Source organism: Mastacembelus armatus, chromosome 14, assembly GCF_900324485.2.
Source record: "Mastacembelus armatus chromosome 14, fMasArm1.2, whole genome shotgun sequence".
Taxonomy (NCBI): Eukaryota; Metazoa; Chordata; class Actinopteri; order Synbranchiformes; family Mastacembelidae; genus Mastacembelus; species Mastacembelus armatus.
This window is the reverse complement of record NC_046646.1, coordinates 11,462,993-11,487,960: the sequence shown is the minus strand read 5'-3', so window position 1 is coordinate 11,487,960 and position 24,968 is coordinate 11,462,993. Positions and strand designations below refer to the sequence as shown.

The window sequence follows — 24,968 nt, the reverse complement described above, 5'->3', positions numbered from 1 at the left end:
TGTCATGAGCGCTGCATACACATATTACCTTGGCAAATAGCCCCAGGCTCTGCATAGGCATTAATTCCTCGAGCAGTGACTCAAACGAGTAAATAAATTTGCTTTAGGAGTGGTCTAAGAACAAACTGTAAATTCTGAGTAGATAGTGCATATGGGTTGTGTACATACTGTGGGTCTGTAATATTGTAATATCACTCATTGTTCAAAATAATAAAGAGAGAAAAATGAAAGTGAGTACAGTGTTTGCTGAGGTTTTGCATGTGGGAACATTAAGTGAAAGTGTGGCCAGCTAATGAGATCTTGTCTTCTGCAGCTGATTTAATGCAAAATTAAAGGTTCATGTGTGTATATAAATTCACACTGAGTGATGACCTATTTTTAGGACAGTCTGAAAATATCAGTTTTATAGCGAATTTATAGAAAAAAAAACTACAAACCAAAAAAAAATAAAAGCTATGATAAACATTCATAGTTTTCCTTGTGCAGCAGAGCGTTGCCAGATTGGGCTTTGAAACTCCCAACTTAAATGCTTTTGGTTTGTTTTGAAGAGTTGCACTTAAACAAATCAACTAAACACAATTGCATGAAGCTTATTTAAAAAAATAAAATATATATACACTAACTCTGTTCAGTGCCAGTGAATAGAGTGACACTTCGTTTTAAAGAGTATTAGATATGCTGTGATCTGAGCAGACAGTCAAGGGTCATTACTTTATGACTGTCACAGGTTGGCAGAATCTCATCTTGTGGCAAGAGACCAGGTTTTGCTCTGTGATTTTGTATCAATCCAAATGGCACTGTAAAAGGCCTACTTTGCAGTATAAACTCAAGGTCTGTGAATAATTGGCTAAAAAAAATGCAGTCCTGGATAACCACCACATCACATCTGAAAGATCAAGTGCTCATTCCTGGCTATTACACACCTACATTTTCCCAGTTCCTTTCCCATGATTCTCTTGATTGGAGGTATAGCTCTCAAGGGATGTATTATTTAAATGGGACGATCATTAGATCAAAAAAGATTCTTCTCACCTCAACACAATTTTGTGCTTGTACACAAAAACTCATATGACCCCTCTGATGAACACTTTGTTTAGAGTTAGATGTACTTGTGTGGAGAAAATATAGATTTTTCTCCTTTTCAAATGTGGGTTACTCTATACCCAGCTCTATAAACATGTGTTGTTAATGTTTACTTTTTTATGCAACATGCAAATGGAGTACAGTGATTCGTACAAAGATAAGGAGTCATTGGAGAAAACAGACGTAGGATGCCCATATATGGATTTACAACAGGTTCACCTCCTCCAGAGACATATAAGACAGAACTTAGAGACACAACCGTATCACTCTATGTGACACAGTGAATGCGAATCTGTGCTGGTTTTCCCAATTCATTGTCGGGGGGTAAACTCCTGAGGGGCGGATGAAGAAACAAATTTTGCTTTTATTCACATTCAGAGGATTACTGAGCAAAGGCAAAAAAGGAAAAAAAAGAAAATGGCCAATTTTATATTACGGGCAGCTGAACCCAAGGATGTGTCCGATATCCTGCGACTCATAAAGGTAAACCAAATGTTAAAGACTAATAGCAAATACAGCATTTTTATCACTTGATGTAAAATTATCTCTGCTCTAGTATTTCTATTTGTAGTTCCAGTTAAAAGCATAATTAATTGGCTTTCTTGTTTCTTTCTTTGGGCCTTAGGAACTTGCTAAATTTGAGGAGATGGAGGAGAGGGTCAGGTTGACTGAGAAAGGTATTTCAGTTTAGACTTCATTATGTTAATCTAGAAACATACATATTTAAAATATATACAGTATGTTTAGTCAGTCATGGTTTCTTATAAACTCAATGTCCCACTTGTAGACCTGCTTGAAGATGGCTTTGGGGATCATCCGTTCTACCACTGCTTGGTTGCAGAAGTCCCAGAAGAGCAGAGCTATGAGGGTAAAAACATGTCTCATATACAGAACTCTTCACAATTTATGAGTTACATTTCTTCTTTTAAAATTTAACCCCAAAATGGTTGTGTTTTAATTTAGGGTACACTGTGGTTGCCTTTGCCATGTACTATTTCACATATGACCCATGGATCGGAAAGCTTCTCTACCTGGAAGACTTCTTCGTCATGCAGGAGTTTCGTGGTAAGGTTGCTGACAGGTGCTGTTACATAGTGATGGTAAAAGTTAATAAGTTACAGAGGAGATGTTGTTCAATATTGACTGGCATTTATAGATACATCCTCATGATCTTACTGCTGTAATTGCACTTTGTACTTTTTAAATTTTTCACTAGGTCTTGGCATTGGTTCAGAAATCTTGAAGGTTCTGAGCAAGGTATGGCTGCCATTGTACACTTAAAGCTAATTTCATGACAAGCTGACAATTCAACTGACATTTTAGGTGTGTCTAATACTTCCTTTATCTTTGTTTTTACCCTTAGATGGCAGTGAAGACTCGCTGTAGCAGCATGCACTTCATCGTAGCAGAAAACAACACAAAGTCTATCGAGTTTTACAAGCGACGAGGAGCAGCTGACCTCTCCTCAGAGGAGGGCTGGCGTCTCTTTGAGATTAGAAAAGACAAGCTGCTGAAAATGACTATGAATTAACTAACTGACCTGATCTTCATGGTTGCTGGTGATAGCAAGAATTCTGTCATGTGTGATTAGTGACTTGACAACCTTTTATTAAAAACATTTACCAAATGAAATATCTTTGATATTAAACTGTTTCTGATCATCTCAACTAACCGCTGCTGATTGGTGAATTAAGTTTGGAGAAATAACTATCATAAATATATTGGTGTGGATATTGTTTCATTTAAATACATGAAAAATATGTACAGGCAGTAACACTAATAGGCTATTCTGTCTCTCTCTCTCTCTCTCTCACACACACACACACACACACACACACACACACACACACACACAAAGATCCATCCATCCATCCATTTTCTATACCCGCTTATTCCTTAACCAGGGTCACAGGGATCTGCTGGAGCCTATCCCAGCTCTCTTTGGGTGAAAGGCAGGGGTACACCCTGGACAGGTCACCAGTCCATCACAGGGCCACATAGAGACAAACAACCTCGCACACTCACACTCACTCCTATGGGCAATTTAGAGTCACCAATCAACCTGACATACATGTTTTTGGACTGTGGGAGGAAACCAGAGTACCTGGAGAAAACCCACACAGGCACAGGGAGAATATGCAAACGCCACACACAAAGATAATTTACCTAATTTATTAATCATCATCACATTAAACATCATCTAACATGTCTGTTTCACATCTTGTGACCTTTTGTTATGTCCTGACCCCCAGGCTGGAAACATTAGAACAATTACCTTTCTGTTTTGCATTCATATTTTTACTGCCATTGAAGCAAGTTCATAAAATTTGCAATAACTTTTTAAAAACAGAATGACAAGACCAGAATGTAAACATACTGAAGCAAAAAATCCTGGATTGGAAGTAATGCAATTATTATATTAGGTATTATGTAAATGTAAATATATTTTATATCATGCAGTGGAATGGTCCCTGGTAAAACTGGTAGTAATATGGAAGTATAATTTTGAAAAAAACTAGATGTTTCATTTTAAGCTTATGTGCTATATTTACTTGGCATGTAATATATGATTTTCTAAATTATATGTAAACAGTTAAGTAAAAAAGTACAATATTCCTCTGAAATGTGTAAATGTGCTACTCAAAGTACATCAAATCTGTATTTGCACTATAAAATAATTCTGCATAAAACTGTAGGCTACTAAAATATAATCGATCTACAAATGTGGGATCATTTTTTTACTGTCTCCCTCTGTCTGCATCAAACGATCAATGTAAACACTGCTAGCCCACTACTTTTACTTTTTTTCTTCCAGTAAATGTGATTTTGAGCCTTTTTATAGAAACGATTCAGCTATTTCCTATTATTGACCAGCATGAAATGAAGAGTCTCTAAAGTGAAACCGAAGGAGTAGAGGTTGAGGAGAAACAACTGGGTTTGTCCCCTGAGAAGATGAAACAGGTACAATAATAGGATGCTTCAGACGGATCTAGTCCGCGGTTTGTTTAAATGTTGGATGCTCTCGATGCGGAGGTCATAGTTTAATCACCTTTTATTGTCCACCTCACTGCTGCGTGGATCTGAAGCAGTCCTCAGCTCAGTACAAGCTTACACCTTCCCTGGGACATGAACAGATCAGAATAACCAACTACGGTGCAGGTTTTGACACTCGCTTCGTTATGGCCTGTTTTGTGGCTGCCGGTGTGATTTCCACCACGACCCTTCCGCATTTTCCTGCTGCTCTCGGGCTGTGACGTGTCGTGCTGACGGCGGCCTCGGAGCTGGAGGAGCGGGGGGCTGTAGCATGACTAGACCTGGCTCCAGACGTCCTGCTTTGCTTTCAGCGGAGCTCCAGAAACAACCCTTAACCCCTCCTTCTCTGCTCCTCTCCGGCCCGCCCAAATAACACAGAATTCCCGACTGAGTCCTGCCCGAGTCTGGGGGAACCAGGCGGCCTGGGAAGCCGAGAAGCGGATAGAGGCCGTCCCTGCAGCGCAAATCTGGTACGAGGCTTGATTTTGCTCCCGGGGCGCCCGTTTGCAGATCTATGCTTGCATGTGTGCATCACCGTGTCTCGTTATTTTTGCATGCATGTGTTATTTGATATTTTTCTTTATTCTCCCTGAGAGGCCGCAAAGGGCTGGGCCTTTTCTTCTCGGGCCCAGGCCTCAATAGAGGCCGTAATTGGTAATTCAGGCCTATCCGCTTAGCTAGCCAGTCTGCTCAGCGTAAAATGGGCTTTGTGCTCTCCATTTGTCGTTGCCTAATATCAACTTGCCATTGATTAAAACAGTTTGTGTGCAGTATGTGCTTCGGTAGAAACACAATGAACAGTTTCTCATATATTCGGTAAGAAAAGTGTTAGCGCTCGCTCGGACACCAAGCTAACAAAATGGCGGACGGTGCTGTGATGAAAATCGGTTGTAAAAACCGTTGAACCTTCTCCCGCTAGCTGGCTGCTACAGAGCCTGGTTAGTGCAGAGCTAACGCACCCCTCCTCTTTTATACAGTACTTTCATCTTAATACAGGCATACCGGTGCAGCCACCTTCATCTAAATATGTTTTTTTTTTGGCTGCGAGAGTCAGACCTTGCTTATGCAGTCAGTGCTAACGCTGCTCCAGTGGTTGCCGTTTATCACCTCGTCGGGTTTTCCGCTGTGTGTTTAGTTTGGCATGAGAGAGACCACCGAGTAGCCTTTAATGACTTGGCGGTGTTTATGTTTTTCTTTAAGCACACATATGTATTATGTTGTGCGCCATATTTCCACACACCGTTGTCATCCTCTTCCACCTGGGGGTGGGGGATGGTACGTTCACTGGAAATTAAATGGCACCCCAGCTGCATCGTCCACACACCACTGTTTACATCCCCGCATCCCACCGTGCCTGTGATTTGTGTTTTTTTTTTTTTTTTTTTTAAATTTTTTGTCGTACAGTATTTATCTTTCATCTCCATAATGACGGTAGAGCCAATTGAGCTACAGGGATCGATTTGATTTGGTAGTATTTGTTTTAATTGTGGTAGTTGGGTTAGTGATGCAGTTATGTCACGGTCATTTCACTTGCTGTCCTTTGCAGCAGACACAAGCTCCCATAGCAGAAGTCTATTTTCTGGATTATAGTTGTAACTGAGTTCCCCACCCCCCTAATATTCTTCTGAATTTGTCAGCAAGGTAGAGTTTATTTACAGTGCAGCTGTTTTTTTTTTTAATATTTAAAACCATATATTTTTGTTTGCATGAATAAAGTGTCTGAACAAATAAATTTGCTGCAGCTAAAATAGGACACAAAGCATGGGGGATGAAAACCTGAGTAGTTTGCATACCTTCAAAAGTAATATAATCAGCTATTAAATACATTTTATTTGGCTGGGGTATTGTTTGAAAAGTTTGTGTACTTGTACTCAGGGTATAGGTACTCTGTGGAAAGAATTAAGTTATGTACATGTTTTTGCTGCTGAACAGTTTTTAATAATCAGTGCTATGGAGCTGGACATGTTTGGGTCAGTACCAGAAAGCATCACGGTTTGATATTTTAATAGAAGATGCCAAGTCTGCACAATGTTTACATTATCACACCCTTATAAACAATGCATATTTACTTCATAATAACTGCACAACATGATAACCATTAGCTATTAAGACTGGTCAGGCTGCAGGAAATGTGCAGCACCATGCCAGAGGTCTCTTTCTATCATGTGAGTCACATTATAATATCAAATTAACAACATGTGCACGTTTTTTTTCTTATACAAGCAAAGGATAACAAGCTTAGTGTGGCTTTCCCTAGATACAGTAGGAAGTATATTGTATATTGATTCCGTGCTAGTTGACATGTAATTTTAAAATAAGGTTTTATGATCTGCATCATCTGGTCTACTGTTGGAAAACTTGAATAGTTTCTAATCACATTGACTAAATGTACACATGGTGTTTACCTATATGTGTGTGCTGACACAATTGTTTGAGACTCACTTTAATGCAGACAGCACAAGGAGAAAAACATCACATTCAAAATAGTTGCCATTTATTTACTTGTCATTCAGTATTATCCAGTTAATACATTGTATGAGAAAATATATTTAGGTGAATTGCAGAGCATTTGGTTTAATATGCTGGAAATAATTACTGTGAATGGATTGATTTTGAGAGTAGCAACACTAATAATTTATGTGTGAGTTAAGATTAGTGAGGGTTGACCTTTTTTTTTTTTTTTTTTTTCCCCCTAATTGTTTCTAACACATTTGGTCACCAAAGATCTAAGTTTGTATTATTTACTTTCAGCTTTCCAGTAACAAATGCAGTGCGAGGACAATGGATGAGGATGTCACCAGGCTTGCAATACATTCGGAAGAGCCCAAAATAATATTACACGGATCGGGTAATTAACTATGTGTTTTGTTTTTTTATTTTATTTTGTTTTGTGTGTGTGTGTACACAAAGTATGTACAGAAGTATATATGTTAGTTATGGTAAACATGGCAGTGTTGGGGTATTTCAAGAAGCAGGATTTGTTGGATAGCCAGATAACGTAGAACATTGTGAAGGGCGTAAGTGTTCAAATTTAGATGTTATATGATTTCATGATGTCAATAGGAAATCAGTAACAATATTTAATGTACCATTTAAAATATATGAACAATAAACCCTTGCTATTGACTGTTATCTGGTTAACTGGGTAATCCTGCTTCTTTCAGATGAGGGTGGTGCCGGCGGGCAGGAGTTTGTTGTTGAGCTTCAAGAGACTGTGTTGGTGTCAGAAGGCGAGGGGGAAGGCATGGCAGTTCACAGGTTTGCCCCCGACGAGCTAGTGATCCAGGATGCTGTTGAGGATGTGGTTTCTGAGTATGTGCACTGCGATGAAGATGAAGATGTCGCTGTAGAAACCTGCGTAATGGCTTTGGAGGGCGAGGAAGAAGGTGTTGCCATGGGAGACATCCCTGAAGATGGGCTGGACCCAGAGCAGCAGGAGGATGACCAAGATGGCTGTGGAGATTATTTAATGATATCCTGTAAGTTTACCATGCAGCATTAGTAGCTTTGAATTTAAATGGGATGTTGCATCTCTGGAAATTACCTTTAGAGGTGGTTTGAGATACATGCTACCCAGATGCATTATGGTCTGTTTCCCCTGTCCTGGCGAAAGCCAAAAATTACACTTTTATTTTAAATAGCTGTAGCAGTCATACAGTACTGACTGCCCAGTTGAACATTTTCCTTGTCTAACAATCCATCAATGGCACTTAGGTATGGAAACAGACCTTATATTTAGTATTTAGAATTTCATCTGAACGTTGCGTGTTAATGGACACGTCACACATTTAAGTGCTTTAAGTCCCACTAACCACCTTTATTACATTTCAAGAGGAAAAGAAGTTTGGGACATTTTAATTTGCTGAAGTATTTAGGAACCAGGACTACTTCTAAACTGTATTAGACGTCTAGATTAATTTTAGTATATTTTTATGATACAAGACACATGTACTGAAATTGTAAATATTTTTTGTCTTTATTGAACATAAATAGTGGTGAGGTACAGAAAGGTTAATGTAACACTACTGCTCACGGCTGACAAATGCGCACATCTTCTTTAATGAAATGTGGTGTGTGTCGTCCTCTGTAGTGGATGAAGCTGGTAAAATGGTGTCCGAGGATGGAACAGAGGTAACAGTTGAAGGGGCTGTGGAGGACCAGGAAGTGGAGAAGGATGAGGATGGACAGGAGGTGATAAAGGTCTACATCTTCAAGGCTGATTCTGGGGAGGATGACATGGGTGAGTAGGAGTTGACTTTCAGCCTCTTTTGAGCTATAATTTGATTCATTAGTTATTTCTGAGTGCTAGGAATTGTCACAAAACATTATATTGATGTATCTGTAGCATCAAAAAATGAGATACAACCTTCTCTAAATTTTATTGCTGATCTTGCGCCTCTGTTTTGTGCAGGTTGAGAAATCATTTGTGGTAAATTCGTCAAAAATTGGTGGATTTAAAAGGTGTTTTTATTTTGCAGGTGAATCTGTGGACATCAGCGATGGAGACACAGAGAGTGTGGCATTAACAGAGTCTTCAGGCCAAACGCTCAGAGAGAAGATGGTCTACATGTCTGTTGGGGATTCTCACCACAATCAAGGAAACCATGGTAAGTCATCTACATCTAACAGATGGGGATGACTGTCATGAAAGTCAACTTAGTTTTTTGTACATCTTGGGCTCATCTACAGGTGGGTCCAAGGTGACTGATGAGGTATATATGGAGGTGGTGGTAGGAGGTGAAGAGCCAGTAACTCACGACCGCTCGTATGACAGCGTGTCTCTAAGCAAGGACTTCATGCCTGTGGCCTGGGCAGCTGCTTATGGTCAGCACCCTTGTCTATTAAATTGCTTTTAAAACAACACTGGAAGCCTGTGCAGCAACCACGTCTCTGAGTGTCTTGGTTTAAGCTTTACTTGTGCTGGGTTTTGTTTGTTTTTATGTTAAAGACATTGTGTTCCTCTCTTAGGTGCAGAGGACAGCGAGAGTTGTGAAAACCGTAATGGTGCAGCCAGCGCACTGCTGCACATCGATGAATCTGACGGGGTGGATGAGCTCAACAGACAACGCAACAAGAGCAAGAGACGTTCGGAGCCTCGGCAGGTCCAGACAGGTAAGAGGAAACCAAAGGCAATTGGCTCCTCAGGCCAGTTTTAAATGTAAAAGGGAAATGCACCATAAAGAAAGCCTTTAGATCATAACTGCTATAGTAGATGTATTACTAATGTGAAGTGCAAATGCATTATTAGAAAAGTTTCTAATATTTTTCATTATTGATCAGTAACAAACAAATACAGTGTAATCACAGCATTTTCTTATCTGCAGTAAAAACTAAATTGAATTAATTTAAATTAATAAGAAAAAGGAAATAAAGTAGAAAACATTGCATTTATAATAGGCAGTAGCTGGTGACTTTAGCATCACCTGTTTAAGCAACCATTGGCTGTAATAATACTGTAGTTTAAGTACCACTTATTAAGAGTTAGCAAAGTTTAGAGCAGGGTGTCCGCGGATCCTTAAAAAGTCTTAAATTCCATATTATAAAACTAAGGCCTTAATTAGCATTAAAATGTCTTAAATTCGCGTTTCAAAGGTCTTAAAATGAAATCTAACAGACCCCATAAAGAAGATTTTATTTTCATCTTGAAATCAATTTGAAAGCCTTTTGCATATTTGTTACGCAGAACGAAATAGGCGGAACCAACTAAAATACGCGTTTGAGGGGAGTTCATTTAACACATGCTTTCCGGCAGCTGCGTGAACTGCGGGAAAGTTTCAGCATTAGTCTTTTGCCATGGGTAAATGTAAATTTAATGACAATTGGTTACAAAACCCTAATTTTGCGCTGTGGTTAAGTCCTGTTACTGGCAACGTGTTCGAGGTCCGGTGAAGGCTGTGCAAAAAAATGTAAAACTCGGAAAAATGGGTATGAAAGCTTTGGAGACCCACATGCGGTGTGAATAAGACAAAGCGGCTGCGGAAACCTGTCGGAAAACACCTGGCATTTTATTTTTGTTTTACACAATAAATCAAACGGTGTGTAAACAGTTTATATCAATAAACAGTGTGTTAGGGTAATTGGTTGTATTGTGGGATGTTTTATTTTATTTCTACAAAATTGGTCTTAAATTTCATTCAGCGTGGTATTAAAAAGGTCTTAAAGTCTTAAATCTAGCTCTTAGAAACCTGCACATACCCTGTTAGAGGCTTATTTGTAATTTGCCTTCTCATATCGTCCATGAATTTATCCTGGTCATTATAAAGATTCTCCTACATTGAAAATATGTGACACAAGAGTCCTGCTATTCACTGTTTACTATGACTGTAAGCAAAAACTGTATAATAGTTTTTACACCATGTAGTCATGTGTCCACGAGGCTGTGTCAACATGCTGCACTGAGACAGCCATGTTTCTCTGCAGCCTTCTGCATCTTGTAGCAGCAGTCAGACTGCAGCAGTAACTGATGTACTTTGTTCAGGCTTGTCAGCAGTTTATTTGGCCTTTCTCATCTGCTGCTGGACATGTGGCTCAGTATAGACAGTCTTCAGAAAGATTTTGCCTGTTTATATAATAGCAAACAAACTGCAAACTTCCCCTGTAGTTGGCAAAATCACTAAGGTAAAGTAAACCTGGGTAAAATGTTTTTTCACTACTTAAGTAAAAGATGTTTACTTTTCTACTATTACAGACCTTTGAAATTCTGTACTCCTGCTCTTATATAAATCTTTCTATGGTAGTGTTCTGTCATTTAGTTTGGTTGATCAGAATTACAGTGGGTACGGAAAGTATTCAGACCCCTTTAAATTTTTCACTCTTTGTATCATTGCAGCCATTTGCCAAAATCAAAAAAGTTCATTTTATTTCTCATTAATGTACACTCAGCACCCCATCTTGACAGAAAAAAACAGAAATGTAGAAATTTTTGCAAATTTATTAAAAAAGAAAAACTGAAATATCACATGGTCATAAGTATTCAGACCCTGTGCTCAGTATTGAGTAGAAGCAACCTTTTGAGCTAGTACAGCCATGAGTCTTCTTGGGAATGATGCATGTGAAGTTTTTCACACCTGGATTTGGGGATCCTCTGCCATTCTTCCTTGCAGATCCTCTCCAGTTCTGTCAGGTTGGATGGTGAACGTTGGTGGACAGCCATTTTCAGGAGGAAGCTCAATTGGGTTTAGGTCAGGGCTCTGGCTGGGCCAGTCAAGAACGGTCACAGAGTTGTTCCGAAGCCACTCCTTTGTTATTTTAGCTGTGTGCTTAGGGTCATTGTCCTGTTGAAAGGTGAACCTTCGGCCCAGTCTGAGGTCCTGAGCACTTTGGAAGAGGTTTTCTTCCAGGCTATCTCTGTACTTGGCCGCATTCATCTTTCCTTCAATTGCAACCAGTCGTCCTGTCCCTGCAGCTGAAAAACACCCCCACAACATGATGCTCCCACCACCATGTTTGACTGTAGGGATTGTATTGGGCAGGTGATGAGCAGTGCCTGGTTTTCTCCACACATACCGCTTAGAATTATTGCCAAAAAGTTCAATCTTGGTCTCATCAGACCAGAGAATCTTATTTCGCATAGTCTGGGAGTCCTTCATGTGTTTTTTGGCAAACTCTATACGGGCTTTCATGTGTCTTGCACTGAGGAGAGGCTTCCGTCAGGCCCCTCTGCCATAAAGCCCCGACTGGTGGAGGGCTGCAGTGATAGTTGACTTTGTGGAACTTTCTCCCATGTCCCTACTGCATCTCTGGAGCTCAGCCACAGTGATCTTTGGGTTCTTCTTTACCTCTCTCACCAAGGCTCTTCTCCCACGATTGCTTAGTTTGGCTGGACGGCCAGGTCTAGGAAGAGTTCTGGTTATCCCAAACTTTTTCCATTTGAGGATTATGGAGGCCACTGTGCTCTTAGGAACCTTGAGTGCTGCAGAAATTCTTTTGTAACCTTGGCCAGATCTGTGCCTTGCCACAACTTTGTCTCTGAGCTCCTTGGGCAGTTCCTTCGACCTCATGATTCTCATTTGCTCTGACATGCACTGTGAGCTGTAAGGTCTTATATAGACAGGTGTGTGCCTTTCCTAATCAAGTCCAATCAGTTTAATTAAACACAGCTGGACTCCAATGAAGGAGCAGAACCATCTCAAGGAGGATCAGAAGAAATGGACAGCATGTGAGTTAAATATGAGTGTCACTGCAAAGGGTCTGAATACTTATGACCATGTGATATTTCAGTTTTTCTTTTTTAATAAATTTGTAAAAATTTCTACATTTCTGTTTTTTTCTGTCAAGATGGGGTGCTGAGTGTACATTAATGAGAAATAAAATGAACTTTTTTGATTTTGGCAAATGGCTGCAGTGACACAAAGAGTGAAAAATTTAAAGGGGTCTGAATACTTTCTGTACCCACTGTATATAGTCCCTTTGCCACGGTTGCTTTACAAGATGCAGATTGATGGGTGGCAGCTTATGTTTTGTTTTTGATTATACCTTTTTTATATTATCTAGGCTAAAATGTGCTTTGTCATTGTTATTGGCAAATACTGGTTAGTTAGTTGTTACTATTTATAAACGATTTTAACATCAAAATTTAAGATAAGTTGTAAAACGTTTAGGTGACAAACCAGATTATTTCCATATTGACATTTCCTTTTTGCCCTTGTCATTTTTCTCCCTAGCCATCATCATCGGTCCTTACGGTCAGCCTCTGACAGTGTACCCCTGCATGCTTTGTGGTAAAAAGTTCAAGTCGCGAGGATTTTTGAAACGCCACACCAAGAACCATCACCAGGATGTTCTGACCAGGAAAAAGTACCAATGTACAGACTGTGACTTCACCACCAACAAGAAAGCCAGCCTCCACAACCACATGGAGGTACATGCTCTGAGCAGCAAGGCCCCTTTCGAGTGTGAAATGTGTGGCAAGGAGTTCCACCAGCAGGCAGCGCTGTTCTCTCACAGACTACAGCACCACCACCGAGAGCCCAAGAGCCAGCCGCCACCGCCACCCCCCACTAAGATGCATAAATGCAAGTTCTGTGAGTATGAAACTGCTGAGCAGGGACTGCTCAATCGCCACTTGTTGGCAGTTCACAGCAAGAGCTTCCCTCACATCTGTGTGGAATGTGGAAAAGGCTTTCGACATCCTTCAGAGCTGAAGAAACACATGCGCACGCACACGGGCGAGAAGCCTTACTCCTGCATGTACTGCGATTACAAGTCAGCTGATTCTTCTAACCTCAAGACGCACATCAAGACTAAGCATAGCAAAGAGATGCCATACAAATGTGAGCGCTGTTTCCAGACCTTTGCAGAGGAGGAGGAGTTAATGCAGCATGGACTAACACATGAGGAGAATAAGACCCACCATTGTGCCCACTGTGATCACAAAAGTTCCAACTCCAGTGACCTGAAACGTCATATCATATCTGTTCACACCAAGGACTATCCACACAAGTGTGCCGTCTGCGGGAAAGGCTTCCACCGGCCATCTGAACTGAAGAAGCACTCGGTGTCCCACCGCACCAAGAAACTCCATCAGTGCCGGCATTGCAACTTTAAAATTGCAGACCCTTTTGTTCTCAGTCGCCATATCTTGTCTGTCCACACCAAGGAACAACAGGCCTCTCCTGAAAAGAGCGAGGCTAAGAGGACAGAGACACACACTCCTGTTGTGGTACCTAAAAAGTCTGCACCAAGTGCTTCCAGCAGCTCTGGCCCACCTGCTAGAGTCAGTGCAGCCAGCTTAGCCAGCAGTGTGACTGTAGTTATTGGCAAAGGACAGAAAGAAAGAAGAATTTACCAGTGCCAGTACTGTGACTACAGCACCGGGGATGCTTCGGGTTTCAAGCGCCACGTGATTTCCATTCACACAAAAGACTATCCACACCGCTGTGAGATCTGTTCGAAAGGCTTCAGACGACCATCAGAGAAGAACCAGCATATCATGCGCCACCACAAGGACGTGGTGCAGGCAGAGTGACTCTGACCGAGCCAAATACTGTGCCACAACAAAGAACAATGTTGAAGCAACCATCACACCCCAATCACTGCACCCTCAGCACAACACCGTTTGCATTGAAACAATGTGACGTGTGTATGTGCTGCACTTAGTCCGTTCTGTTGTTTTGCTCTTTTTTGATTCTCAGCCTAATGTTTGTTCAGAAATGTATACACGTGTACATAACATTAATGGTCTGTCAGAGTTAGCAGCAGAACCCCTCTGTAGACTTGCACTTTTAACTGCATGTCCCTTTGCTGGCGACAGTGTGCATGGCAGATTGTGCAGACGTCTCTTTGTAGATAAAGATTTTTGATTTCGCAGGCAGCAATCAGTTTTCAATCACAATAGTCCTAATTATTTGTCTCAAAGCTAAAGTGTAATTTGCAGAAATGTTTTGCGTCATTTTGTTAAAATGTGCTCAACACAGCAGTATGGATTAGCAGCCTGTTCCCAGTAGCACTTGCCATCTTGGTAAACATCATGATAAATGCAGTAATCATGTCACGTTTGGTGTGTGTGTGTGTGTGTGTGTGCGTGCGTGCGTGTGTGTGTGTTTGTGTCTGAGAGAGAGGGATGGAGAGTGGGTGACAAAAAAAAGCATCTGTTGTGCTTCCTGGTGCTCTGACCCCACCCCTCTTAATATAATGCCTTTTGTTGTGTTAACAAAAACACAAGGCCTGGCAGCAAATAGCACCCAGAGAAAAGAACCAATCATTTAGGGGTCCACACAGTTAAATTAACACGAAGTACATAATAAAGTAGTGAATGTGTCATGGTAGTGGGTTAAATTACACATATGCACCTGTATTGCTGAGCGATCTTTAACCCACCACTTAATTATCACATACATGTCTGATATTTCTGTTTGAAGACAGCAAGTGTTCTGTACGTTGTTCAGAACAAGTGCCAGGAGCAGCAGAGATGAAGACTGACAGTATTGTTTAATCCATTAATGCTACCTGAGGAGTTAAATCCTTTCAATTTGAATGAGCAGATTTTTGTGAAGAGCAAATGTCCATAGAAATGGTCTATTTCATTTATGAACAAATTTGTTTTTCATATGAACTGAAATATGTCAAATCACAGAAAAAAACGTAATCTACAAGCTCCAATTTGATACTAATATTAGGCTGGGTTAAAAAAAAAAAGTGTCCCATTATAACTTAATGGCCTGAATGGGAGTCGTACAGTATATCTGGTGCTTCTATTACGAAACTATGAACTGAGCTTTTTGTTTTCGCCAACCCAGATGTACTTTTGCCAGTAGAAAGGGAAAATGTATATCTTTTTAGATTCAACTTCAGAAGCCCGGCGCTGATGGTGTACTCGTACTATGGCTTTTTACATTGTTGTTATCACCTGTGATTATTTCTGTTTTTATATTTATTTCATTTACAAGTTGTTGTATAGTTAAGTGTAACTAGACTTCTATGGGACGTAAATTATTGTTTTGTATACAAATCTGTACAAAGCGTGTAGATGTAAACACTTGATAAAAATGAAATCTGAACTGTGTTGTTATGGATGTACTTCATTGTATTTGTTAAAAAAGTAATAAAAGCAAAATATTTTAGCCCTGCTCTTTCTATGCTTATTGTCACATCACTTTAGCTTTCACTGTGTAGATGACATATGTGTTTGAGACTAGAAAACTGTTCTTAGCCCCTCTGAGGGGGAAAGTTTGATCAGCTTAAATCTGAATTTGAGGGTGCTCTCCAGAGTTTTCTTGTAAACAAATAAAAGTTATATTTACATTGTTCACTGAAAGACTATATATCCTTATGGTTTGATATTTTTTTCCTCATAAAGCATAGGTTTGACTTTCAACCTTTGTTTACAGCCATGTACACTTCCTTAGCCTTCTCAGCCTTCTTATTCTCTTTCTTTGTTTATGCCCCTGATCAGTGGAACCATTAGCAAGAGTGTAAACCATGTTACCCACATACACCTGCACAGGTTTGTTGTGGGGTGGAAGTACTCAGATCATTTTCTTAACTAAAAGTAACTGCTACTCTCTAAAAATACTCCATAACAAGTAATTGCTAATGCAGTAATGTCAAAGCAGGGTGTTACTTTTGTACTTGAAGTACAGCTCATAAGATTGTTTTTAAAGAACTGCAACTAAAGGTTTTCATTACATACAGATTTGTCTCCTCACTGCTGTCACTAAGTAGTTTAAAGCGCTTCAAATATTTACTTAATTACATGTATTTAGTTATTTTCCAATACTACTTGTGTGCAAGCATGAGACTAACAAAATCAGAACCTTATGAACCTGCAGTGAACCTTTGGGACAAGTATGTACAGGCAAGATTTTGTGATATCGCTGATTTTTGAGTAGTTGAGGTGTAGTGTGTGCATTACACAAGTGTGGTTATGTAAAGTTGAAGGTTTCAGTGTAACCACCCACAGTGAGAATGAACATAGTTCGAGGAGTTTTAAAAAGAAGTAGTAGGAAGTTAAGAATTTGAAAACAGGTGATCGTGAAAAAAAAAAACAGCATACCAGCCACATGTGATTCAAAGCAGAGCATTTTATAGAACAATACATGGAGAATAATTAAAGATGATGCTCAGTTACATTAGCAGGTACTGTAGCAAAGAAACCAGGCTTCATCGCATTTTGTGGTTCTTATGAGTGATTTTTAACACATTTGAAAGAGCAGTGTAAATAAACAGAAAAAATGATTTTGTCTGTTACTGGTGTTAAGGTCTGCAGAAAGCATTGTTGACATGTAGTGACAGGAGTAGAAAACTAGGCAGCTGGGCACTCCGCTAAAACAGAAAAAAAAAAAGAGTAAGGTTACTAGTGCATAACATTGCTCTTAATTTTTATAAAAGCTTTCTATTTATATAAAGAAGTACCGTTTCTGGGAAGGTAAACAATGTTTTCAGGCAGGATGCCATTCTCCAAAGAGAACTGCCTGAACTTCTCCAGCAGGTCAGCGCTGAGCTCCACTCCACGGCCTGTCAAAACACACCATATTTACCAGCTACAGTGTGCAAGGCTGCATTTAACTGCTGCCCAAATTTAAACTGAGTGAACGGAGTGCAGCATCATGGGAAATGATGACTCTACCATATAGTTTGTTGACGACTGTGGAATCGGCTCCCTTGCTCTTGACGGTGTGAGCGAGGATGTACTCGTCATACTTCACATCAACCATCCTCATGTCATTCACACTCCCGCATCCTGCCAAAGGGAGGGAATAAAGATCATGTGATGTTGTGGATGGTTTAACTGTAAATGTTGCTTGCATGCCTCTTTATGTTCAGGACTTATGCGTGTGGGGCAGTACGTACGCTGACTTGTGTAGGTGAACTTTCCAGGCATGTCAGTCTTCTTGGCCAGGTTATTCATTCTCCAACAAGAGCCATCAGAGCTGCAAAGAAAGCAGTGAAACACAGTTAACTGGAACCTGCCACTGTGTCACCGCTGATATTTTTGTCATCTCACTCACAGGAGACTGCCGTACGACATGTCCAGATCCCCGTCAGCAGTAGGGGTGAACAGGGCTGTGCCCATCTTCATGCTGGCTTTGTGGTTGACAAACCATTGGGCGTTAGTGGCAAATCCAATGAGGTACCACTTCCCCGCCACCTATGGGTGCACACAGCAAAAACAGAGGAAATTAATCAAGCGATTGCTGAATCTTCTCTATGTTCATATGTTTGTGCTTGTCAGTATCAAATTATTCTCACCTCAATCTCTTATCAGAATTTCTGAGATGGTTTTATGTATTTGAGGGAAAATGGAAATATGTTTTTTTTTTTCTAAATGTCACCTTACAACACCACTAATATAAGTGCACAGTTGTTTAAATCCATTTTTAAAACAGACAGACAAACAAACAAAATGCACACAGTCAATACACATTTATACTGAGACTAAAACAACAGCTGACGATTGTTGATCCAGTTCTGTGTCTTACCCCCTGTACATTGAAGTCTGCCTGGGGTGCGACTTCAGAAGAAACCATGAAGGCACAGAGCAGAGTGCCCAACACTGGAAGCAGTAGGACCATAGCTACTGAGGAGCAGGGTCAGCCGCAGAAACGATGTGGTGAGTATGGTTGAAGATCGGCAGAGTGTGTTGAAGTTCTCTCCCCGCAACCTTTTATATAGCGGACAGTGAGAATACCTTTTCCCTCCCAGTCAGGACACACACACACACACACACACACACACACACACACACACCTACACCTGCACACCCAAAACCTTGCAGCTGGGATGGGTTCAAACATGTGAAACCAAAGGTATGCTTTCAGTCCTGCCAGTCAGAATTTAATCAGATGTGTGAGAGGTGAATGCAAAACAGTAAACAACATGCAAGAGAAATGACATAACTTCAATAACAAATGGGCAGAGTTCATATCCTGGCACTTAGTTAAGCTTGGACAGCACAATGACTGATAATGCAATTTTCATTATGCAGCTTCCTGTGTGTGAGCAAACGCTTTAAAAGAACAGGAACCAAAAGCGGTAAACAGAGCGGTGGCCTCCCTCCAGTACTCTCTGTGGCACAGAATCAAATCGATCGTGTCAGCAGTTGTGATAGTAAAAAAGAGAGACAACACAAAAGCTTTGCAGATTGGATCATGCATCGACCTGTGGTGAACTGGAATGCTTTCTTTTTGCATCTCTATTAATGTTTCCAATGTGTAAATATTTTCCCCTCCTCATTCATTCAAATTTACTTCATTAAACTATCTGACATTAACAGAAACAAGACACCTAATCTGTATGTTAAATAATCTTTATTGTTATTTTTCATCTACAGGAGAAAATCTGGAGCAATATATACAGAAGCCTTTCGTCTATTAAGTGCAAGAATGGAAGTGCATATAAATGCTTCTAAACTTATCATCAATAACCACAAAACTACAAAATACAACAAGAAAATCATTTCATCTTCATCAGACACTTCACAATTCCTCAGATATTTGAACCTATAAAAAGGTAGATGCCTATCATGTGATCTCGCTGACCAAGAACAATATTTCTTTACACCAACCTGCTACTGCTGTTAACTAAGTACGCTCCATTTTATTCACAGGCCAGTGAGCAGTGCAAGATATTTTCAATAAGTCTTGGTTAAGTAGTTTCTGCACATGAGGCATTGACTCCATTCACTCTAATCTCTTCTGCCTGTTGTTCTGGGGCTTTCTAAATTGGCAGATGAATTGCTTTGAATGGCTTAAAGCCAAGGCCAGTTCCACCTACTAGCTAAGAATGAACATGCACATTCTTCAGGTCATGCTAATATTGTCCTGCCTTTTAAAAGTATAAAATATTAAAAAGGTCTGGAGCCCACTATAATTCTTTATCCGCGATATCTGGGTTTAAAAGTGTCTAAAAGTGTCATCTGCTTATTCAGCCTGGTTCCTTCAGCTACTAGCTGTAAGTACTAGTTCAGAACTGTTGCTGATCACTTGTAGCAAAGAACAACACAGTAGCCAAAAACGACAGCAGACTTGATGATGTCATTTATTACCCATAAACCAATGCATTACTCTACCAAAACAATCACCGTACAGTGAATTTTGCCCAAGTACGCTGAAGCCAAAGCACACCGTAGGCCTCTGGATGTAAATGCCATTATATTGTATATTATTTAGGAGCTGATACAATATGTTTGAATGCACTACAGGGTGATACCGATGCAGTGGTTAGTACTGTCACCTCACAGCTAGAAGGGTCTAGGTTCAAACCTGCCGACTGACCCTGGTTTGTTTGTGTGGAGTTTGCATGTTGCCTGTGTCTGTACTTCCGGGGAAAACCCACAGTCCAAAGGCTCGCAGGTTAGTTTATTTGGAGACCCTGTGATGGACCATCCAGTGTGTACCCCGCCCCTCGTCTAGTATCACCTGCGATTGGCCCCAGTGATGTAGTTAATAGATGTATGGATGAATACACTACATAACTTAAGCTGTTTCTGGCCAATGCTTGCAGATGTTGCGTGTTGTGTGTCCATTACATAAGTACATTTACTCAAATGTAAGTACAGTTTTGGGATTAGTCCACTTTATGCTACTTTACTTCCACACCACTACATTTCAGAGGCAAATATTTCTTTTTCATTTATCTTCAAGCTGAGATCTTTCTGTGCTGGTTGCTGTAAACTAACGGTGTGTTCTGATGCAGGTAGATACACACCACAGTACCAGGAATCCTCCGATCTACATACCTTGCCTGTTTAAACAGGTACGTCTTATGAAACCAGATATTTAAAGTTACGTGGCAGAAATATTTGTACATTTATAAAACCACTGTCTAACCAAACACCCCAGCTGCACAAATCTACTTAGAGCACAATTTATTCATTACCACACCCAGTTATTGCAGTAATGTACTGACAAGTGTCCTGAGCAGCATGAGCGTGTAATAAAAACATTAGCAGCCACTTAACCACAAATGATAACCTCAAATAAAATGTAAATTTGTCCATGTTTTTCAGGATGCGTGGTTATACGTAAATGTGTTGATCGAGAGGAAATTGTGAGGCTAACCAGTATCACTATTGTATTTGCTCATTTTTTCACACATTTACTGTCTTTAGAGCAGATTAGAGTAAATCTGGACATTCTTTAGTGTGGGGTAATGCACAGACTGGCCTGACGGTGGCACCAGAGAAAAGACCATTCAGCAGCTGGAACTATGGGGGAGTGGAGACAGCAGACAAACCTTTCAGTTGAGTCATTTAAAAGGAGAAAAAAAGCATTGATTTAAACAGTTGGATTGATCGCCACACTCAAGATGTGCATTATGAGAACTGTTAATGGGAAAAATGGGAATGTATGGAAACAGTGGAGTGAAGATATTAAACAGTTTACTTAAACGTTTTCATTCTGCTTTATGAAAAATAAAGTTAATCCTCATTTATCGCAATGTTCAGAATTTTATTTCATTTTCTGAGTCACATGCAGTGAAAAATATTTTGAAGTCAGTCAGACAACTTCACCGATATTCAGTTTCTGCAAATAGAGAAAATATATATAGTAACATGGCAGTGCCTGCAGCTTCATTCCTGCAGCTTGTTTCCATTAATAGACAACAGTGCAACACATTTTAATGTGCACTTTAGGCAGTCAACACTTAGCACCTTTAAATTCTCATTCAGCATGTAAAGAATTTAAAATTTGCCTAAATATATTTTACCAACAGCCGATCTATGTTAAGAAATACATGAGATGAACTTCTTCACACATGCAGATTTAACAGTCAGTTATCATGATGTTACTTGGAAGTCTGAAGTGAAACTAGACCAAGTCAGTGTGGCTGGAGCGAGGAGAAACCGAGGCATCTGTCATGGTGAGAAACTCAACCCAGTTCTGACAGAAACCACGTGTATACTCTCCTGTGTCGATGACGAGTCCCCACAGGCGGCTCTGGCCCGTTTTGTTCCTCAGAGCCAGCTGAGCCTCTCGCTCCGTCACGTTGAAGCTGATGTTCAGAACTTGTGCCACCAACAAGTAAAGCAGCCCAGCAGTGACAATGCTGCTGTACCAAGCACAGGTGAAACAAAGTGCTGTGCTGGAAACATAGAGTGAAAATAAACATTACAACTATATATGGGAAATGCAGTTAGCACACAGCTGTATTTAGTATAACTGGGTTTACTGACTCTTTTGTCTTTTAGTCACAGGAAATTATTTGCAACTAGAAAGATTTTGTGGAGAAAATTTCTCAGATTTTCACGTCTTTTTCTAGTTTTCTTTCAAAATAAACAAAGCAAGGCAAAACTCTAAATGAAAGAATTAAATTACTGCAATTTATATGTAACACAAGCTTTTATTGTGAAATAGACTGTAGAAATTACTCCAAAGGTTCTGACTTAAGTTTTAACTTATACTATCATGAAGCTTTGCCAACTTATAAAAACGTCTTCTAGTCTATAATTTCTAAATAGAATAATCTTTAAGTTGTTTCACACAATCAATGCCTAGTAAAACTGTATTGAAGAAGAGACAGTAGAATTTATGTTTTTGCTATTGATGTTTGTCTGTGTTTAACCCACAAGTTAAGATTTACATTGTTTTAATATTTTTTCCTTAAACATTTTATCTTGACTTCTAAATCTATTCTTACAATTACTTTTATAGTCACATGCATAAGGGAGGCAGAATATATAAAGAGTTGTCTACCTCGACTGGCTGTAGACGCCTGGGCAGTAGAAGAGAGCCGTCATTAGATAGTGTCGAGGGCAGAGGCTGCAAAGCACCAGACGGATCCCATAGAGAGAGGTCAGCACGAACACAAACAGGGTCAGCAGGAAACTGCGGTGGTTTGCCTGTCCAACACAGCTGTTTATCCTACAACACCTCAACATACACACACATAACACAGACACAAGGGACAAGTTACCAGTTACCAGTTACCAGTTCAAGCCCAAAGTCAACACACTGCCTAATATCTGAAACCAGCATGCAGGCTATAGGTAATATATGCAATATCCAGATTTGAAAGCAGTGTCTTCAGTTTTTATTTGAATTACTTTTGCACAATTCAATTGGTCATGTCATTATTTCATAATCACATGTAAGCAATAATAGTTTGGTGGTAGTTTACAGTAGGCTACAGAGGTTCACGTACATACACTTGAACGGGTTTCCAGGTAGGCTCTTTTAATGACAACACATTTTTACTTTTTTTTTTTCTTTGGATGGGGGGGGGGGGTGTTAAATAAAAATTAAACCAAATGTTCTAAGTTAGAAACTGTAGCTCCTCTACAGTAAAAGTTTCATCCACTGTCCAAAATGTCTTTTGTATAAAAGTTGACCTGATCTGCAAACATTAGGATAAAGGCTCTTACTTTCAGTAACAACCTGTCTCTCTCATCTGACTTTGGTGCTTCTAGGGAGAAACGTGGTTTATGAAGTAAATGCATGTTTTCCACTACAGACAAATGAGCCAGGATCAGACGTGTTCCCATATGCACATGCTTTGGATCTCTGCCTCGAAAAACCCAAGAAGATTAAGTGCTCTGATAAACAGTGCCATCTTTATACACAGTGTTTAATTCCACTATTTTACTATGTATTCTCATGTATAATGAGCTAAAGTACTTAAAACTGATCAAACTAAGAACTGCTTTCTCGAAGCGTCATATCCGCATGATTAGAACTATATAATGTGTTTTTAGGATCTGTTGAAATGACCAGTTACTGCGAGACACAAGTTAATAGACATGTTTGCATAGACGTTTTTACTTTAAACCCAGTGTCATCCTTAGTTTAGACCTGGTGTGTGTACAAGGAACTATTAAACTGTAAACAAACAGTGTAATGATTCAATTGAATCTTTCCTAATGTCCCTGCTGGAAAAACCATTGCTCATGTGAGAATTATGTAAAAAAAAAAAAAAAAAAAAAAGGTATCTAACCCACCAGATACAGTGGTGGTCCAGACGCTGGACACATGATCCACAGGTTCGACAGTGTCCGGCCCGTGGGGGTCGCATTACTTTGCACATAGGACACCTGCTCCATTTTGGTATCAGAGCCTCATTTCTGATATGTAACTCTGCTGGGGTCTCTTCAGAGGAGGAGGCTGCTGATTGGTTAGACCCGATACCTTGAGTCAAGTCCTCGTTAGCCTCCTGTCTCTGGTTGTGTGCTTCATATAGACCAGTGGTCACAAATCCTGGGCCTCTTTTGGTGTGAATAAGGGAAATGACAGTGAAAATCATCCCAGTGGTCACGGTACACACCTGCAGCTGGCTGACATCACCACGGGGTAAAATCTCTGTGATGAAGAGGTAATACATGTAAGCCAGAGAGTAGAGCGCAAGAGTGAGGAAGAACACGGTGCGTCTCTTCTTTCGGTGCGTAGCGTAGTAGTACCACAGGACCAGGCCTGGCAAAGCTGTGAGGATGATGACACCCAGCAGGTAGTGCAGTGCTGCAACTCGAAGCAGGAGGGGTAGCAGCACCAGGGCTGGGATCAAGGAGATCTCCAGGTTGTCAATCATGGCCCCAAGAACAGGAGACTTACATCCACTGTTGGGTGGTTTGTTTTTCAGCCACCTAACAGTGGACAGAGGACAGTGATCATCAACTGCTCCTTTTATATCTGAATCAGACGTACATGCTGCATTTACGTTTTAGTACACTTGCTGTATCAGTGATTTGGCTTTCATACAAATATATTGTATATACAGCATCTACAGTCTCTACTATGTCATTGTAGCTTACAGTGATGCTTATAATGGCATAATAAGGATGATTTGATGTATTTGTTTGCTTTGCCTGGTTTACAATGCAGCCTTACACTAAACTGGTTCTTTCTTGGCAGCTATAAATAACAAAGACACTGTTACTTAGAGCAGCTGTTAAAAGACACACTTGAATTTTTTTTTTTTAACCAAAAGTGCTACTTCTATGAGAATTTGAATGAATGTCCAGCAACACGGATTTTACCTTCCCGTAGCACTTCAGGATATTCAGTACTGACTCTTTACCTCGTACCTGTTAAAGGCTTCATCCAGATCTTCACAGTCACAGCAACATCCGTACTGGTAGACGTCACACTCACAGCAACACATCGGATCATCCGGCTCTGGGGGTTTTAACTTCTCCCATTTCATAATGGCTTGTTAGAGATGACTTTCACGTTTACAGGCTGTCAAGACAAAAGGCTCATTATAAAATCCCACCCTCATGAACAACGATCTACACAATTACAGCTCATTGGTGTAGTGAAAATATAATTTACTGCACTTTCAATGTGTAACAAAACTCTGCTACTACAACCACTGAGTGTTTTCTCGGTTTACTTTCTGCACCAAATGTCTAAACATGGACTCACATACACATCAGGACCTCTCACTTCACTGTTTCTCATCACAGAGAAATTAACTTGTAG

The 24,968-nt window shown here is 40.1% G+C and overlaps 3 protein-coding genes across 4 annotated transcripts; 2 read left to right on the top strand and 1 right to left on the bottom strand.

Annotated features, from left to right (window-relative positions):
- The first annotated feature begins 1,332 nt into the window (after positions 1–1,332).
- Positions 1,333–2,750, top strand: LOC113142989 (diamine acetyltransferase 1-like). Its single transcript, XM_026328397.1, has 6 exons — positions 1,333–1,566; positions 1,709–1,760; positions 1,871–1,951; positions 2,047–2,148; positions 2,300–2,340; positions 2,447–2,750. The coding sequence occupies exons 1-6, from the start codon at positions 1,501–1,503 to the stop codon at positions 2,612–2,614; spliced, it is 510 nt and encodes a 169-aa protein (XP_026184182.1). The 5' UTR covers positions 1,333–1,500; the 3' UTR covers positions 2,615–2,750.
- Positions 2,751–4,031: 1,281 nt separating this feature from the next.
- Positions 4,032–15,677, top strand: LOC113142881 (zinc finger Y-chromosomal protein 1). 2 transcript variants are annotated; one of them, XM_026328221.2, is made up of 8 exons: positions 4,032–4,586; positions 6,868–6,964; positions 7,281–7,595; positions 8,207–8,356; positions 8,595–8,723; positions 8,806–8,940; positions 9,085–9,228; positions 12,780–15,677. In XM_026328221.2, the coding sequence occupies exons 2-8, from the start codon at positions 6,898–6,900 to the stop codon at positions 14,081–14,083; spliced, it is 2,244 nt and encodes a 747-aa protein (XP_026184006.1). In that variant the 5' UTR covers positions 4,032–4,586; positions 6,868–6,897; the 3' UTR covers positions 14,084–15,677. The 2 variants fall into 2 exon arrangements, with proteins under 2 accessions (XP_026184006.1, XP_026184007.1); XM_026328222.2 differs by lacking the exon at positions 8,806–8,940 and having other exon boundaries at positions 4,034–4,586.
- Positions 15,678–16,617: 940 nt separating this feature from the next.
- On the bottom strand, positions 16,618–24,705 carry LOC113143013 (palmitoyltransferase ZDHHC23-like). The gene is made up of 9 exons (XM_026328430.1): positions 24,572–24,705; positions 23,492–24,130; positions 22,251–22,418; positions 21,402–21,639; positions 17,565–17,704; positions 17,407–17,486; positions 17,183–17,296; positions 16,969–17,070; positions 16,618–16,878 (listed from the first exon to the last, which is right to left on the bottom strand). The coding sequence occupies exons 1-9, from the start codon at positions 24,688–24,690 to the stop codon at positions 16,859–16,861; spliced, it is 1,620 nt and encodes a 539-aa protein (XP_026184215.1). The 5' UTR covers positions 24,691–24,705; the 3' UTR covers positions 16,618–16,858.
- Between the last annotated feature and the right edge of the window lie 263 nt (positions 24,706–24,968).

What these genes read in the sequence shown, in the direction of transcription:
- LOC113142989 (XM_026328397.1), top strand. Translation starts at nt 1,501, where the DNA reads ATGGCCAATTTTATATTACGGGCAGCTGAACCCAAGGATGTGTCCGAT. An exon ending in AGAAGAGCAGAGCTATGAGG is followed by an intron (nt 1,952 to 2,046) that starts GTAAAAACATGT and finishes GTTTTAATTTAG; the next exon opens with GGTACACTGTGGTTGCCTTT. An exon ending in TCTTGAAGGTTCTGAGCAAG is followed by an intron (nt 2,341 to 2,446) that starts GTATGGCTGCCA and finishes TTTTACCCTTAG; the next exon opens with ATGGCAGTGAAGACTCGCTG.
- LOC113142881 (XM_026328221.2), top strand. Translation starts at nt 6,898, where the DNA reads ATGGATGAGGATGTCACCAGGCTTGCAATACATTCGGAAGAGCCCAAA. An exon ending in AATAATATTACACGGATCGG is followed by an intron (nt 6,965 to 7,280) that starts GTAATTAACTAT and finishes TGCTTCTTTCAG; the next exon opens with ATGAGGGTGGTGCCGGCGGG. An exon ending in TTCTGGGGAGGATGACATGG is followed by an intron (nt 8,357 to 8,594) that starts GTGAGTAGGAGT and finishes TTTATTTTGCAG; the next exon opens with GTGAATCTGTGGACATCAGC.
- LOC113143013 (XM_026328430.1), bottom strand. Translation starts at nt 24,690, where the DNA reads ATGAAATGGGAGAAGTTAAAACCCCCAGAGCCGGATGATCCGATGTGT. An exon ending in TCACCATGACAGATGCCTCG is followed by an intron (nt 17,705 to 21,401) that starts GTTTCTCCTCGC and finishes GTGCACCCATAG; the next exon opens with GTGGCGGGGAAGTGGTACCT. An exon ending in AGTCGTCAACAAACTATATG is followed by an intron (nt 17,071 to 17,182) that starts GTAGAGTCATCA and finishes GTGTTTTGACAG; the next exon opens with GCCGTGGAGTGGAGCTCAGC.